The sequence below is a fragment of the Lampris incognitus genome, chromosome 2, assembly GCF_029633865.1.
Source record: "Lampris incognitus isolate fLamInc1 chromosome 2, fLamInc1.hap2, whole genome shotgun sequence".
Lineage (NCBI taxonomy): Eukaryota > Metazoa > Chordata > Actinopteri > Lampriformes > Lampridae > Lampris > Lampris incognitus.
In genome coordinates, this window is record NC_079212.1 from 137549007 (window position 1) to 137561464 (window position 12458).

General features: G+C 42.9%; 1 protein-coding gene across 1 annotated transcript; it reads left to right on the forward strand.

Moving 5' to 3' along the window:
- Positions 1 to 3246: 3246 nt before the first annotated feature.
- LOC130106942 (uncharacterized) lies at positions 3247 to 12140 on the forward strand. Its single transcript, XM_056273276.1, has 2 exons — positions 3247 to 5739; positions 9906 to 12140. The coding sequence occupies exons 1-2, from the start codon at positions 3655 to 3657 to the stop codon at positions 10113 to 10115; spliced, it is 2295 nt and encodes a 764-aa protein (XP_056129251.1). The 5' UTR covers positions 3247 to 3654; the 3' UTR covers positions 10116 to 12140.
- Positions 12141 to 12458: the final 318 nt, after the last annotated feature.

Here is a 12458-nt window from a genome sequence, read left to right on the forward strand (position 1 = left end):
CTAACAATGCTGGTTTGGCTGTCTCTCCTGAAACTTGTAAAGAAATTTAAACTTATTTGTCAGTAAAACTGTGGATATTAGAGTCAACTCCACTTTCTTAAATAATTTTGAACCCATTTCTTTCCCTTGTTTAATACTAAACACAAAATTTAATACCAAATTTAACTCCTTGTGGACTGGGTGCTGTGGCCCCATTTTACCTATACCGCTGCTTACCTGGATGATGTCATCATCCATAGTGAGACCTGGGAGCAGCACATGGAGCAGGTGGGGGCTGTCTCTGATGTGGGCGGGGCTTAAGACCAACCCAAATTAGTGTGGGGGTGGATGGAAGGAGGTACAGTACACCCCCCCCCCACTGATTACCCAGTGCTCCAGCTTCTCTGGTCCAGCAGATAGAGAGCACTGCCAGCTCTGCCACTTCACTGGTAGAGAAGCTGTCGCATGTGCCACAGAAAGTTGAATCAGTTCATCTTGACACAACATTTAATCACTCATCTAAGTGACCTCTTCAGTCTCAGCTGAAGTGACCTCTTCAGTTGAACCGATTCAACTTTATGCGATTTCCTTACCTGGATTATTGAGCATGCATTAAGACTCACATGTGCCATTTTGTTTTTGTCAGTAAGATCACAAGGACAACTGTTATTGCTCTGAGCTCTGATTGCTGTAATCTAATGTGTGTGTATGTGTGTGTGTTTGTGTATATGTGTGTGTGTGTGTGTGTGTGTGATCTATATAATACAGTGATTTATTTGTTAAATATGCTGCAAATGACATTTATGATTTGCTAGTGCCAAGCTATCCTAAAGGTAACACTTGGCCCCAATTTTTAGCAAGTTCCAGAGGAATCAAGTAAAAGAGAAGAGACTTTTTCTTACCAAAAAAGAAAAAAGCACGACAAAGTAAATCTTCGAGTAGAAGAGACTTTATTTGTCTTACAGCTTTGAACACATGCAGGCGGGGAGTGGTGGCCGAAGAAATTTTCCCTCTGCATTTCCCCCCGAACTTGCCCAGGCAGGATTCGGACCTAGGTCCTTTTTGCTGTGAGGCAGCAGTGCGAGCACTGCACCACCAAGCCCCAAGTAACATGAATCTACTGCTGTGCATTGCATCCTATATACTATGTTGCTTGCTTGACTCTGTGAGGCAGCTAAACGGAGGTCAGGGCTTGTAATATTGAACTGATGCTGGTGCGGAACGCTGGTCGAACTAATAATGGGCTCGTCTCTGCTTAAAAGCAACGTTCCCCTCATTGAGTTGCTAGTTGTAGTCTCCATAGACTTGACCTGTATAATCACTTCTGGTGACTTCAAAATTTACACCATCTGTTCAAAAAAAAAACATTCAAAATCTGGTATCTACATACTTTGACCTCGTGACGTGTCACTGGGTCTGTTGATATACTGGGACTTTGACTTGTTTATCCCTAAAGGCGTTAACGTGACAGCCTTCTAAACATTTTCTCATAGGTAATTAGAACTATTGCTTTAGTTCTAGTGCTATTATTATAATATTAAACAGTTTTTTTGTGTTAGAGACTAAAACTTAAACTAGCTTTTAATAGCGCCTGCATGATTCTCGTCGGTCAATACTACTGTAACCGGTTATTATCTTGCCCGGTGCGGGATTCGATACGGGTATACTGCACCACAAAGCGACATCACCAACCGCTCGGCTAAAGGGTCAGACCCATTAGCTAGGGGCTAACGTGTCTTATTAGTAGTTTACAGTCGTCACCCTCTCCCGGAAGCGCGCCTTCGCGCTTTGTCATTCCGCGCTCCGAAGAGACTTCTGAGGATCTGCACACTTCCGGGTCCCACCGCTGCCACCAGTGTAACCGGTTATTATCTTGCCCGGTGCGGGATTCGATACGGGTGTACTACACCACAAGGCGACATCACTAACCGCTCGGCTAAAGGATCAGATCCGTTAGCTAGTGGCTAACGTGTCTTATTAGTAGTTTACACTACTACTAGTACTAATGATAATATGATTAATAATATATATTACTATTATTATTAATTTGGGAGAATTATTTGAACACAACAGGGCTTCCTTAACAACGAACTGTGGGGAAAGCAGCGAGCGCGGCTCTTGGACGGTTTAGCGTGGTGCAGTCTGGGTAATGAAGTCCTTGGGGTTGACGTCTTATCTAGGTCACATTGACATTTAAAACTGTACGTCAGTATGACATTTTCTTTTTCCCCCCACCACCACTGGACGCCCCTTTTTATGTCAATGTTGACATTATGTAAGCTTAACAGTAAATATAACGTATTGTGATGCGAAACATCTGCCGGAGGGGGGGGGGCCCGCGGGGGGGACCCCGGGACCCCGCACCATAAGCATCAGTAGTACAGCTTCTTGTTGTTTTTTCTCGAGTCGTTAAAATAAACGGTTGTGAGACATTTTAGTAGTCAAAACGCGGAGCAGTACTCAACTAACAGACGGCATAGCAGCACCAAAGAAGCAGCGATTCTTAAAGACGACTGTAAAGATGAGATGTCGTTTGTCACCTTGTGTGTATTTTTAGGGGCGATTTGACACAGACGAGCCGTGGCCAGGGAGCCTGCGGCGACCGTAAAGCTGGCGACTGCGCACGCACGCACGCACGCCAGGATTTGGACCGGGAGCGAGCCACACTCTTACGTAACACACGCGCACAGCGCTTGCCTTGCGTTTTTCGTCCCGCTCTCGTCTCGGTGTAGCGACATTGGCGACTGTCCCTAAATCCAGCAACAAAAAAAAATGCGTGCTCGACAACTAGTTTGTCGACGCTCCCCAGAGTTTCTGATGAAATCGACGGCGGAGAGGCACGTACGAGGAAGCGTCACGACAGGCAGAAAGCGAAACAATTTTGAATCTTAAAACCAGTTGTTGGTCTTTACTACGGTCTAATTGTAGTAGGTGACTAACGTGAGCGCTGTTGTTAAAATTTCGCCCCCCTTTCGATCGATCGCTGTGGGTTTTTTTGTTTTTTTTTTTGTGGCAGTTTCTTCTCAATCCTATGTGGTCCAACGGTCCTCGGCTAAGTTGCTAACTTGAATGCTAGCATCTCTTAACTGCGCTATCGTCGGCTATCACTGACACCGGCTTTCTTTTTTTCTCTCTCTCTCTCTCTCCCCCGCTGCTATCAAATCGTCGAAATGGCTCGGTTTTCGTCGTCGGATTTTGATTTTTTCCTTCACAGCAGCCGGTCGAGTTTGTTTTCCCTCTTGGATATCACCGTTTCCGCGAAGCTCACCACTCGACACAAGTCCGGTCACCATTCCCAGCAAACCGTCTGTAGCGCGAGCGCTGCGACAGGCGCGGACAACATGGACGATCATCTTCACCGGGTTCCCCCTTGCACAGCTAGCTGGTATGTTTCCCAGTTCGTGTAAAAAAAAATAATTCATGGACTACGGAAATGATCTAAAGCTCAATTGAGGATAATGGACATTGCATCTGCTTAAATTTACCCGGAGTGTTCCGATTGCACCCCGCTGCCTGCGAAGTAGAGGATAGAGTACCATCTTGACATCTCTCCGACGGTAACAACTTGCCATCTCCAGAGAGTGCACAGCAGGATACGGACGGAGATCGCAATGCGACTAGCTTAAAATCAGCCCTAGTTTATCACAGGAATTGTGTCGAAAGAAGTACGCGAAAATGTTTAGAAATCGGAGTCGTGAGGGACATTACCCCGTGGGGCCTACCACAACCTCATCTCCACCCGAGCGTGGAGTGCCCCCCTCGGGGCAGAAGGAGGAGGAGAGCTCCTGGATCAGCATGCTGTCAGGAGTGTCTAGGCCAGCCCTGTTGTATCTGCAAAGTTTTTTACCGGGACGCCCTCGAAATCTTGCCCTCCCTGAAAATGTGTCCCATTGGGTCTTTGGCCATTTAAAGCAGCAGTATGTCGATGAAGACTCATCATCGCGTGAAGATTCATTAAACTGGTTAAGCGAAATTAATCCTTTGAGCCAGAATCAAACCTATCACCTGACGTACCTAAATTGTCAGACTCCAGCTGGCGTCAATGCGTCTAGTGATGGGAGTGCTTCAAATTGGTTGACCACAGATGCTCTGTTTGAAATTGGGATTCAAAATGCTGCAGAAATGGACATGGACCCTGGCCAACGCTCTCGGACACCAAGTGGTTCAGCTGCCAGGAGCTTTTTTAGTCATGTGTTAAACTCGGTGTCTGCTCAGGAAATGAAACACTCAAAAGGAGCTCAAGTATTAGATGGCAAGAACTGGTTGACAGACATGGCAAGTTCATCAGTGAATAGCAACGGTAGCGGTTGGTGGGACAGGATTTGGGGAAGTGAGGAAACCTCTCAAACTTGGCTGTCAAATTTCCCATGGGGGAAGGGGGGAGTGATGACAAATGAGCATTGTCCTCGACCAGCGAATGGTACAAAAGCCACCGTTGCCAAGACAACTGAGCTGTTTGTACATTGCAATAGCAGGGAATCAATACCAGGCGAAAGCGCTGGACACTCAAGTGACAAAGCAGAGCCTTTTGACAATAGTAGCCTTCAAATAGCTCAACCTGAATGTCTCCCGAGTTCAGAGGGGCACAAACTACAACACCAGTCCAACATTAGCATCAATAGCCTCCTTTTTACTGCAGGAGCCACCAGTGCTTGTATTAAAGTGTCAGTTTTGACCCCTGACCAAGACAATGGTTATTCCAGTCTTGAAGAAGAGCAGTCCATCTGCCCATGTAACATGGTGAAAACCCCATGTGAAGAAGAGCCACAAGGGGTAAGTGAATTGAATGAACACAGAACCACTATAAAGACAGAAATGGAGGGAGATAATTCAGAGCTCAGAGAGGAAGGAGATTCTATTACAGGTAAAGGGGAGGTGGAGAGTAAAGAGGAAGAAATGGAGGACTGTCACATCCATGGCTCAGACAATGAGGAGGGTGAAAAAGCCTCTCCAGAAAGTCCATCTTCAGCTGCTACAGTGCTAACCATTCCCCCATGCAGGAATAAGGCCATCGCCTTCATCATGGGCAGCCCATGCAGTGATGATGAGGACAGCCAATCGGACCAAGAGTCCAGTGATGACGATGATGATGGTTTTGACAGTGAGGGGTCCTCTGAATTGTCTGACTCAGTTGATGAAGACAGTGACGAAAGCTCTGACTCTGACAGTGAGACAGATTCAGAAACAGAGCGACTGTGGCATTCCCTGTGCAAAAATCGGGATCCGTATAACCCCCGCAACTTTACTGCCTCCATCCAGACCAGCAGTAGCGCCCCAAGGACCATCCCCACCACCACCTCAGCCTCCTCAGTTCCCTCAGTCTCTCCCTGTTTCCCCCAGTCCTCCCCAGCCTCATCTCCTGATCAGACCCCATCTCCCCTCTCCTCCTCTCCAGGTTCCCCACCATCCTGCACTTCTACTCTGAGAAACCATGATGTCTGGGAAGACTCCACTTCAGCCAGTGAGGTGGACGAAGCAGAGAGTCTCTGTCTGTGGAACTCTTTTAGCTCTTCTTTGGATCCCTACAGTCCCCTTAATTTTCAGGCCACCCTCAGGACTCACAGGTCTGCAAAAGTAGAGCCTGGGGCTGGGGATAGGAGGAAGAAGACCTACCAGACCCTTGTTTACACCTCAAACCATGTGGGTGTAACTACATCACCACCTCAGTATAGGAAAGAGGAGGCCGATGAGCGGCTGGACAGTGGATTCTGTGAGCCCTTGGCCAGCACTGTGGATACTTCTACAGTCTTTGTGAAAAAGGTCAGTATGAGCCTTCTTTGCTCCCTTTATTCCTACCCTTTTCTATTATTTATTAGTCAACTTTTAATTTTCTCATTGATCAGCAGTTATCTTGTCAAATGTTAACGTTGAAATTTGCTTTAAATTAGTCAAACCCCACAATCTCCTTCGGGGTCATTCTGAAACTTTAATGCAAAACATCTTAAATCAAAAGTGGAGAAAACTCAATCATATTTAAGTTTCATGGATTAATGTAATAGTTATGTCTTAAATTTGGCATAGGTCAATTAATCAAGTTATTTGTGTTGCACATTTGATACATAGAAATTACATAGAATTTGCATAGAAAACAGATCTTGTAATTAAACGAGGATGAAGTACTTAAATTATATTTTCAAGGTCTTCTTGGAAGTCCCTGTGTGTTAATTTGGTGTACGATGTGCGCCCATATGACCAAATGAAAAGAAGTCAGCTGTAACAGGTGTGAAAGAGAGAGAAATGCCTAACACTGAGCATTTTGGGGAAAAGGTGGTGACAAGTAAATTGAAAAAGAATGGCTAGGCCCGATGTAATATTATAAACAAATATGCAATAAAGTAATTTTACCTCCTGAAACCAAAACAAATAATTGTGATCAGATTATTTAGCAAAGTAATCTGGACTATCATTTTTGCTGTAATCCTGCAGCCCTATTGAAAATACATGTATTACAAAACATATTGAAAATGATATAGTAAATGCAGTTATGTGGACCTGTGTAGGTTATGGAGGGTTGGATTTAGGGTTGACTCTAGTTGGGTCCAAACTGCGGTTTGGAATAAAAGAGGAGGAGGTGACACTGAGTGTGTGTATTCCATTCAGACATTGTCAAGTCAAAGTAGAGCAAAAGCTCCATATGCTTTTGGATATGATTTATTTTAGCCACGTAGGAGTTTCTTTCCTCTGTGGGTTATAATGAGCTGTACACTTTTCCCACAGTCCTACTTAAAGCTACACTCCGGGTTACATGTAAACAAGTGTGCTTTTGTTTGCATGTTATTCTATCACTGGCATGTTTAAGACAATAGAAAATGTGCAGGTATTCACAATGCAAATATTTTTGTAGTTCCTCATTTCAAAGATAACTGTTGGGTTGGACTCTCCTGGGAGGAATGATGATGATACAGCACACATATCTCCTCAATGTAGCAGCCAAGTGCAGTAGAATTAATGAGGTAGTGGTGAGTTTGAAGAACTAAAATTGTGGCGAACAAGCTTGGAAGACATACTTGAATTTCAATATCTAGAGCTGGGTTTAACCATTTAACCACCTAACACAGCTGCCCTGGTGACTGTTTTATATTGACTTTATCTCTTGGATTATGTCCAATCAAACTGATTCAAGTACCAGCATCATCATAATCGGTGTTATTAATTGTGCTTATAATTAAAAAAACAACCTTCAGAATTTGAGTTTTAGATACTGTTAGCAGAAAAGCTGAGCCTTTATTATAAAAGCTTGGGAGGTTTGTCATTGTGGACGTAAACAATATTGAACCAATACTGAACACAAGTAAACACTGTCACATGATTACACTGATTGTAAAAACCCTGATTGTAATTTACTCAGTAGCTGTTATTACTCAGAGTTGGCAATTTCCATTTTACAACAGCAATATCACGAGGACGATGACCCATGTATTGCGAATTAAAGTCAAATATTGCCAACATTTGAATGATTAACAATCCCGCTGGTCACCTAAGATGACTGACGCTGGTTTAACACTTAGTCATGCAGAAGACAGGATTCTGGATCAGATACAATTTTTTTTTCCTTTTAATAACTTGGAGCGTGCATTCATGTTTCCACATGCGAAGTCTTCCCTGATGAACTAATGGATTGTTTTTCTGTGCGTGTTTTGCCCCTGAGTGTTGGAAATATAGGAAGTCCTATATGAGCAGCCTGAAATGGAGGCTTCCTATCAAGGCTCTCATGAGAGAGAAGAGATATTTTTAGAGCATTTTTGCAGATGGGGCAAGCTTGTATTTACACACTTGATTTCATACTGGATGGCATCACCCATTGTGAAATGGAACATAACCAAGGCCCCCATACCGCAACATTTAGACACTTGGAATAGAATAGAACTTTATTTGTCATTGTTACAAGTACAACGAAAGGACGAGGAAAATACTTACTGTGTATTTCCTCATCTGTAATGACCAACCTTCTTCAGGCTTGGTCTTTGGTACAACAGTTGGACATACTGGCACAAAATAGTGCCGATGACATAAATCAGTAGTTTGCAATCTACTGTACACTGTAGTCTGAAAGAGTCTTAAAACCTTTTTTGATTCAAATTTTTGACCTGAAAATATGTTCGTATTTCCCTTGGGTAGTAGAACTAATTTACCCTGACAATAAATTCAACAAAAAACAAGACTTCTTAATGCAGCCCCTTTGAGGGAGAAAATCTAGAGTATCTCTTTCATCCAGCAAAAATCACACACTACGATCAGTTTTTACAGTGATAGTAGAGAGAGAGCGACAGGCAAGAGAGAGAGGATGACATGCAGCAAAGGGCCCAGGCCGAATTCGAACCCAGGCCACTGCGGTAAGGACTCAGCCTTATGTGGTACACGCTCTACCAGGTGAGCAACCGGGGCACCCCTACAGTCAACCTCTTTGATTTGCATACCTCACTGGAGGGCATCAAAAAGACATTAACACGTGTGGGGGTCCAGCATATTGGACCAATGAAATATGAGTTGATTTGAAAGGCGAGACGGCAGCTTTGGCCAACTAGACTCTATGGGTCTGCTTGTGAGAAGCTGCGCCATGGTGTGCTACTACTGCACTACCACCTGCAGTTCCTCCATCTTCACTTTCTTCTAGCTCTCCATTTTTCATCTTTTTCAAAATGTGGGTTGGTGGAATTGGACTAAAAATTAGTGTCTACTTTATCTTTAGTTTGGTGTTATTCAGATGAAACCTTGATTTTTGATACTGATACTATTTTAGGATTGTTTTTTTTTTATGGAGTTGTTCCTTATCTGATGCGAGGGTCTAAGGCCAGGATGTTGTGTTGCTGTAAAGTCCCTTGAGGCAAATTTGTAATTGGTGATATTGGGCTACACAAATAAAACTGACTTTACTATAATTGTCAAGGCAAATAAGGTAGGAGCTAAACTAAAACTTTAATATTGTCTTTATCAGCAAGGGTGTCAAACCAAACCTCAACATTACTCACCCAAGTGCAATAAAACCCAGTACGTGCACATTTAGGCGTTCCGTGTTCCTTAGCAGTAGCAGTCATAAAATGAGTAAACGATAACAGGAGTGGTGAGAATGGAAGTGAGAGAGAGGCTGGAGAGAAAAATGTGACATGTGACTTTGCAGTAATGTACGAGCAAGGCTATAATATTTACCAAAGCTCAGTCCATGCCGAAATAACCTCTCCCACCAATCTAAAGTGAATGAGCCAGAACTCATACTGTGCTCCATTCTCCCTAGACTTTTCCTCGGGGGAAGCTGCTTATTAAAAGTCGCATGAAATGGCACTTAAAGCGCTGGGAACTTCTTTGATTCTATGTGTATCTGAATGAAATGAAGTAGTCAAGTGGTGAGGGGGGGTTGATTTGGCTATTGGCCATTTAATGGCAGGGCGTTTTTACAAATGATGAGGACATCATTATGCTATTGGCTGGTTTCAGTTTGGTGGTAGAAGATCTTCTCATGCTTGATTCATCTAGCATGTAGCGTTCCTTTCTAAATAATAGAGGGAAATTTTTGAGAAATGGCGTATCTGTTTTTGTTTTATCGCCAAGCACTGAACCTTAGCATTTTGTTTTTGTTTAACCCACGTAGGCGAAATGCTGATAACTGTTAGCGTGTCCTGGTTATGTGATTTCATTGTACAGAGCATTGTGTTGAAAGACTAGAAGAATCTAGTCATTCATGCATTCATTCATACCTTGTAGCAGTAGGATATGTTTTCTGTTGGGGAAAGTTTCCTGCAGTGCAATGCATATTCTATTGCAGTGCTTATTCTATATTATAGCCCTCTCTCGATGGCACATTCATTGCCAGGGGCGGATAGGGAATATGTAAATCTTACCACTGCCCGGACCACAGAAATGTTGTGCTGTCTAAATGAACCCTCCTAAGTTCATTTTTCTCCCCCTATATCTGTTTTCTCCCCAACCAGGTGCGTTTCTGTGAGGAGGTGGAGGAGTTTTTTGCCAGCTGTGGTGAGGAGGAAGACCGACGGGGGCCCTGGGAGGAGCTGGCCAGGGACCGCTGTCGCTTCCGTCGCCGCTGTCAGGAAGTGGAGCAGAGCATTGCCTACTGCCTCGACCCCCAGCACCGCAGGCTTATCTATGAGAAGCGCACAGTGTGGAATACCCAAGACAGCTGAGAAGAAAGGGGGTGTGGATGAAAATATGGATGGATGGACAGACTTGACATGTCTGTGGTTCAACTGTAGCACATCAAACATGTTCATGTAATGTGCCAGCATAGGCTTATAATGTTTTGCTCAACACCTCGTCAAAGATGAGGGTTATTATTGCTTGCGTTGCATTTATAAACACAAAACAAGCCAGAAGTGTCCATTTAGACCGCTTCAGACTGCTTCTTCACAAGTATTTGGTTTTTGAGATTGCATTGAGCATGAACTTGCTCCTCATCTGTTTTGGTTTTGCTGTTTTCTATTCGTTTTAATTCGATGGAATGATGGGAGTATTTCGATACAAATAAGGGAAAAACCATACTAGCATGAAGAACCAAGTATTGACTCTATAGGTATTGTTGAGAACTTCAAAATCCCCCTAATGAATTCAAAACATGTCACAAGCTTCCATTTTGAAAACTATCTGGACTAAAGCCAGAAAATCCCCCCCCCCTTTTTTTAAATGTTTTTTAGTTTTCCTTTCCATTTATTGTGCCTCTAGTTTTGCTTTTTCTCTTGCAAGAAATCCGAGCACACTTCACAAACAGTGGGCCATCAGCAGGCCGTCTGGCTTCCTGTAAATTTGGCCTTTTTTTTTAAGCTTCTTTAGGTTTAAATTCACCTGTTTTCTTTTTTCTTAGTCTTGTCCTTATTCATCAGTGTTTCATTGATTACTTAAAGCTGTAGAACGTGACAACAGTTTGGCCTATTTAATGCCTCCCAGGATATTTTTGAGAAGCAAACCTACTTATCAGTTAAACCTAGTACAAACGCCCACTCTTAATTTGAATGCTTGTTCACAGTGAACAGTTCTGAACTTTAATTGAATATTCATGTGCTTTGGGGGGAAAAAGCTGCTGAAACCTGATTTGTGTTTCGGTTACTGTTGCCCATTTTATTCATCAGCTAAAACCATTAAGTTTTTACCGTCAATGCCAAAGATAGCTTATTTTGTATACGTGAAGAAAGGGGTTTGATCTCGAGTTTTAAAAAGAGTTTATTTCTTTACACTTTCTTGCATCGTTGTCAAGAAAGCAGTGTCAAAATTGGGTCGATTGGCTTAGTTTTTGTCAGGCATTACTGAAAGGTTCCCTTTCTAATATATAACAGCTGATAAATTAAATCTTCTTTCGGCTTGTTCCCTGTTTCCCAGGGGTCGCCGCAGCGGATTTGATCGTTTCCATCAGTACCCTGTGAGGGCACAGCACCGATGGCGGTCTTGTCAGTCCACACAATGATTTGGTAAAATTTTACGTCGGATGCCCTTCGTGACACAACCACTAACCCTACGGATGGGGGTGCACAGGTGAAGCGCTGGATGCAATCCCAGTATTCATGGACTTGCGCCCATGCCTGTCGCCGTAGGTGATGATTCAAATAATCGCTCATAAACATCAGTGCTTTTGATTCCTACAGTATTCACTTATACAAACTGAGAATTCTCCCAACCAAGACATATTTCAAGTCCAGTCCCAACCCAGCTTCTGCCTTACATAATACTCAGTATTTCAAGGATCCCAAGTCAGAGTCTAAAACTGTCTCAAAGTAGAATCTGTCTCTGTAACTCAGTGGTCACTGATTAAACAGGGCATCCTGGTGGGCATGAAACTGGCAGTTTTACTTACTGGGTGGTAACCGGACCTTAACCCTGGGCTTTAAACTTGGAGATTTGGTTTTGAGAGTCTTGTCATACCTGTACAGTCCTGTATTAACTGGCTGGATTGTTTTTCTAGTGACGAAGATTAACATTGATTTAGCAAAAAGTGAAACGCAGGGACACAAGACTTTGTGCACCTAATCTCAGAAGAAGAAAAAAATCCAACATGTATGCAAGGAAATAAAAAAGGACAGGTGTAGCTTTGGTGTTATTTTACAATTAACGTACAATTAACAAAATCGATTTTATTTTTGTAACATTGTTTGGGTTGGGTAGCAACCGTTTCCTCACCTCAAATCTGAATGGATATTAAATTAAAATAAATGGATATTTAATGACAACTGGTTGTTTTTGGTGTTGTTGTTTGATGAAAAAGTACTGCTCACTAAAGCATTTCTTAAATTTCTCAGGCAAGTCATGACCCTCTGGTTTAGAGGCCCGGTCTGCTGTAGTTATCCCTTAACCCAGAAGGTTCTAGCAAAAGAACATGCACAATTATATTGTGCATAAAATCTACAATTTACACAATCTTGTGTATATTGTATATGCTTCAGCGCTTGTAGAACCTGATAATGTAATAAATTCCCAATAACGTAATAACCCCGATAATGTAATAAAAATCTGCTCTTGAGTCCATTGAAAATGCAATAAAA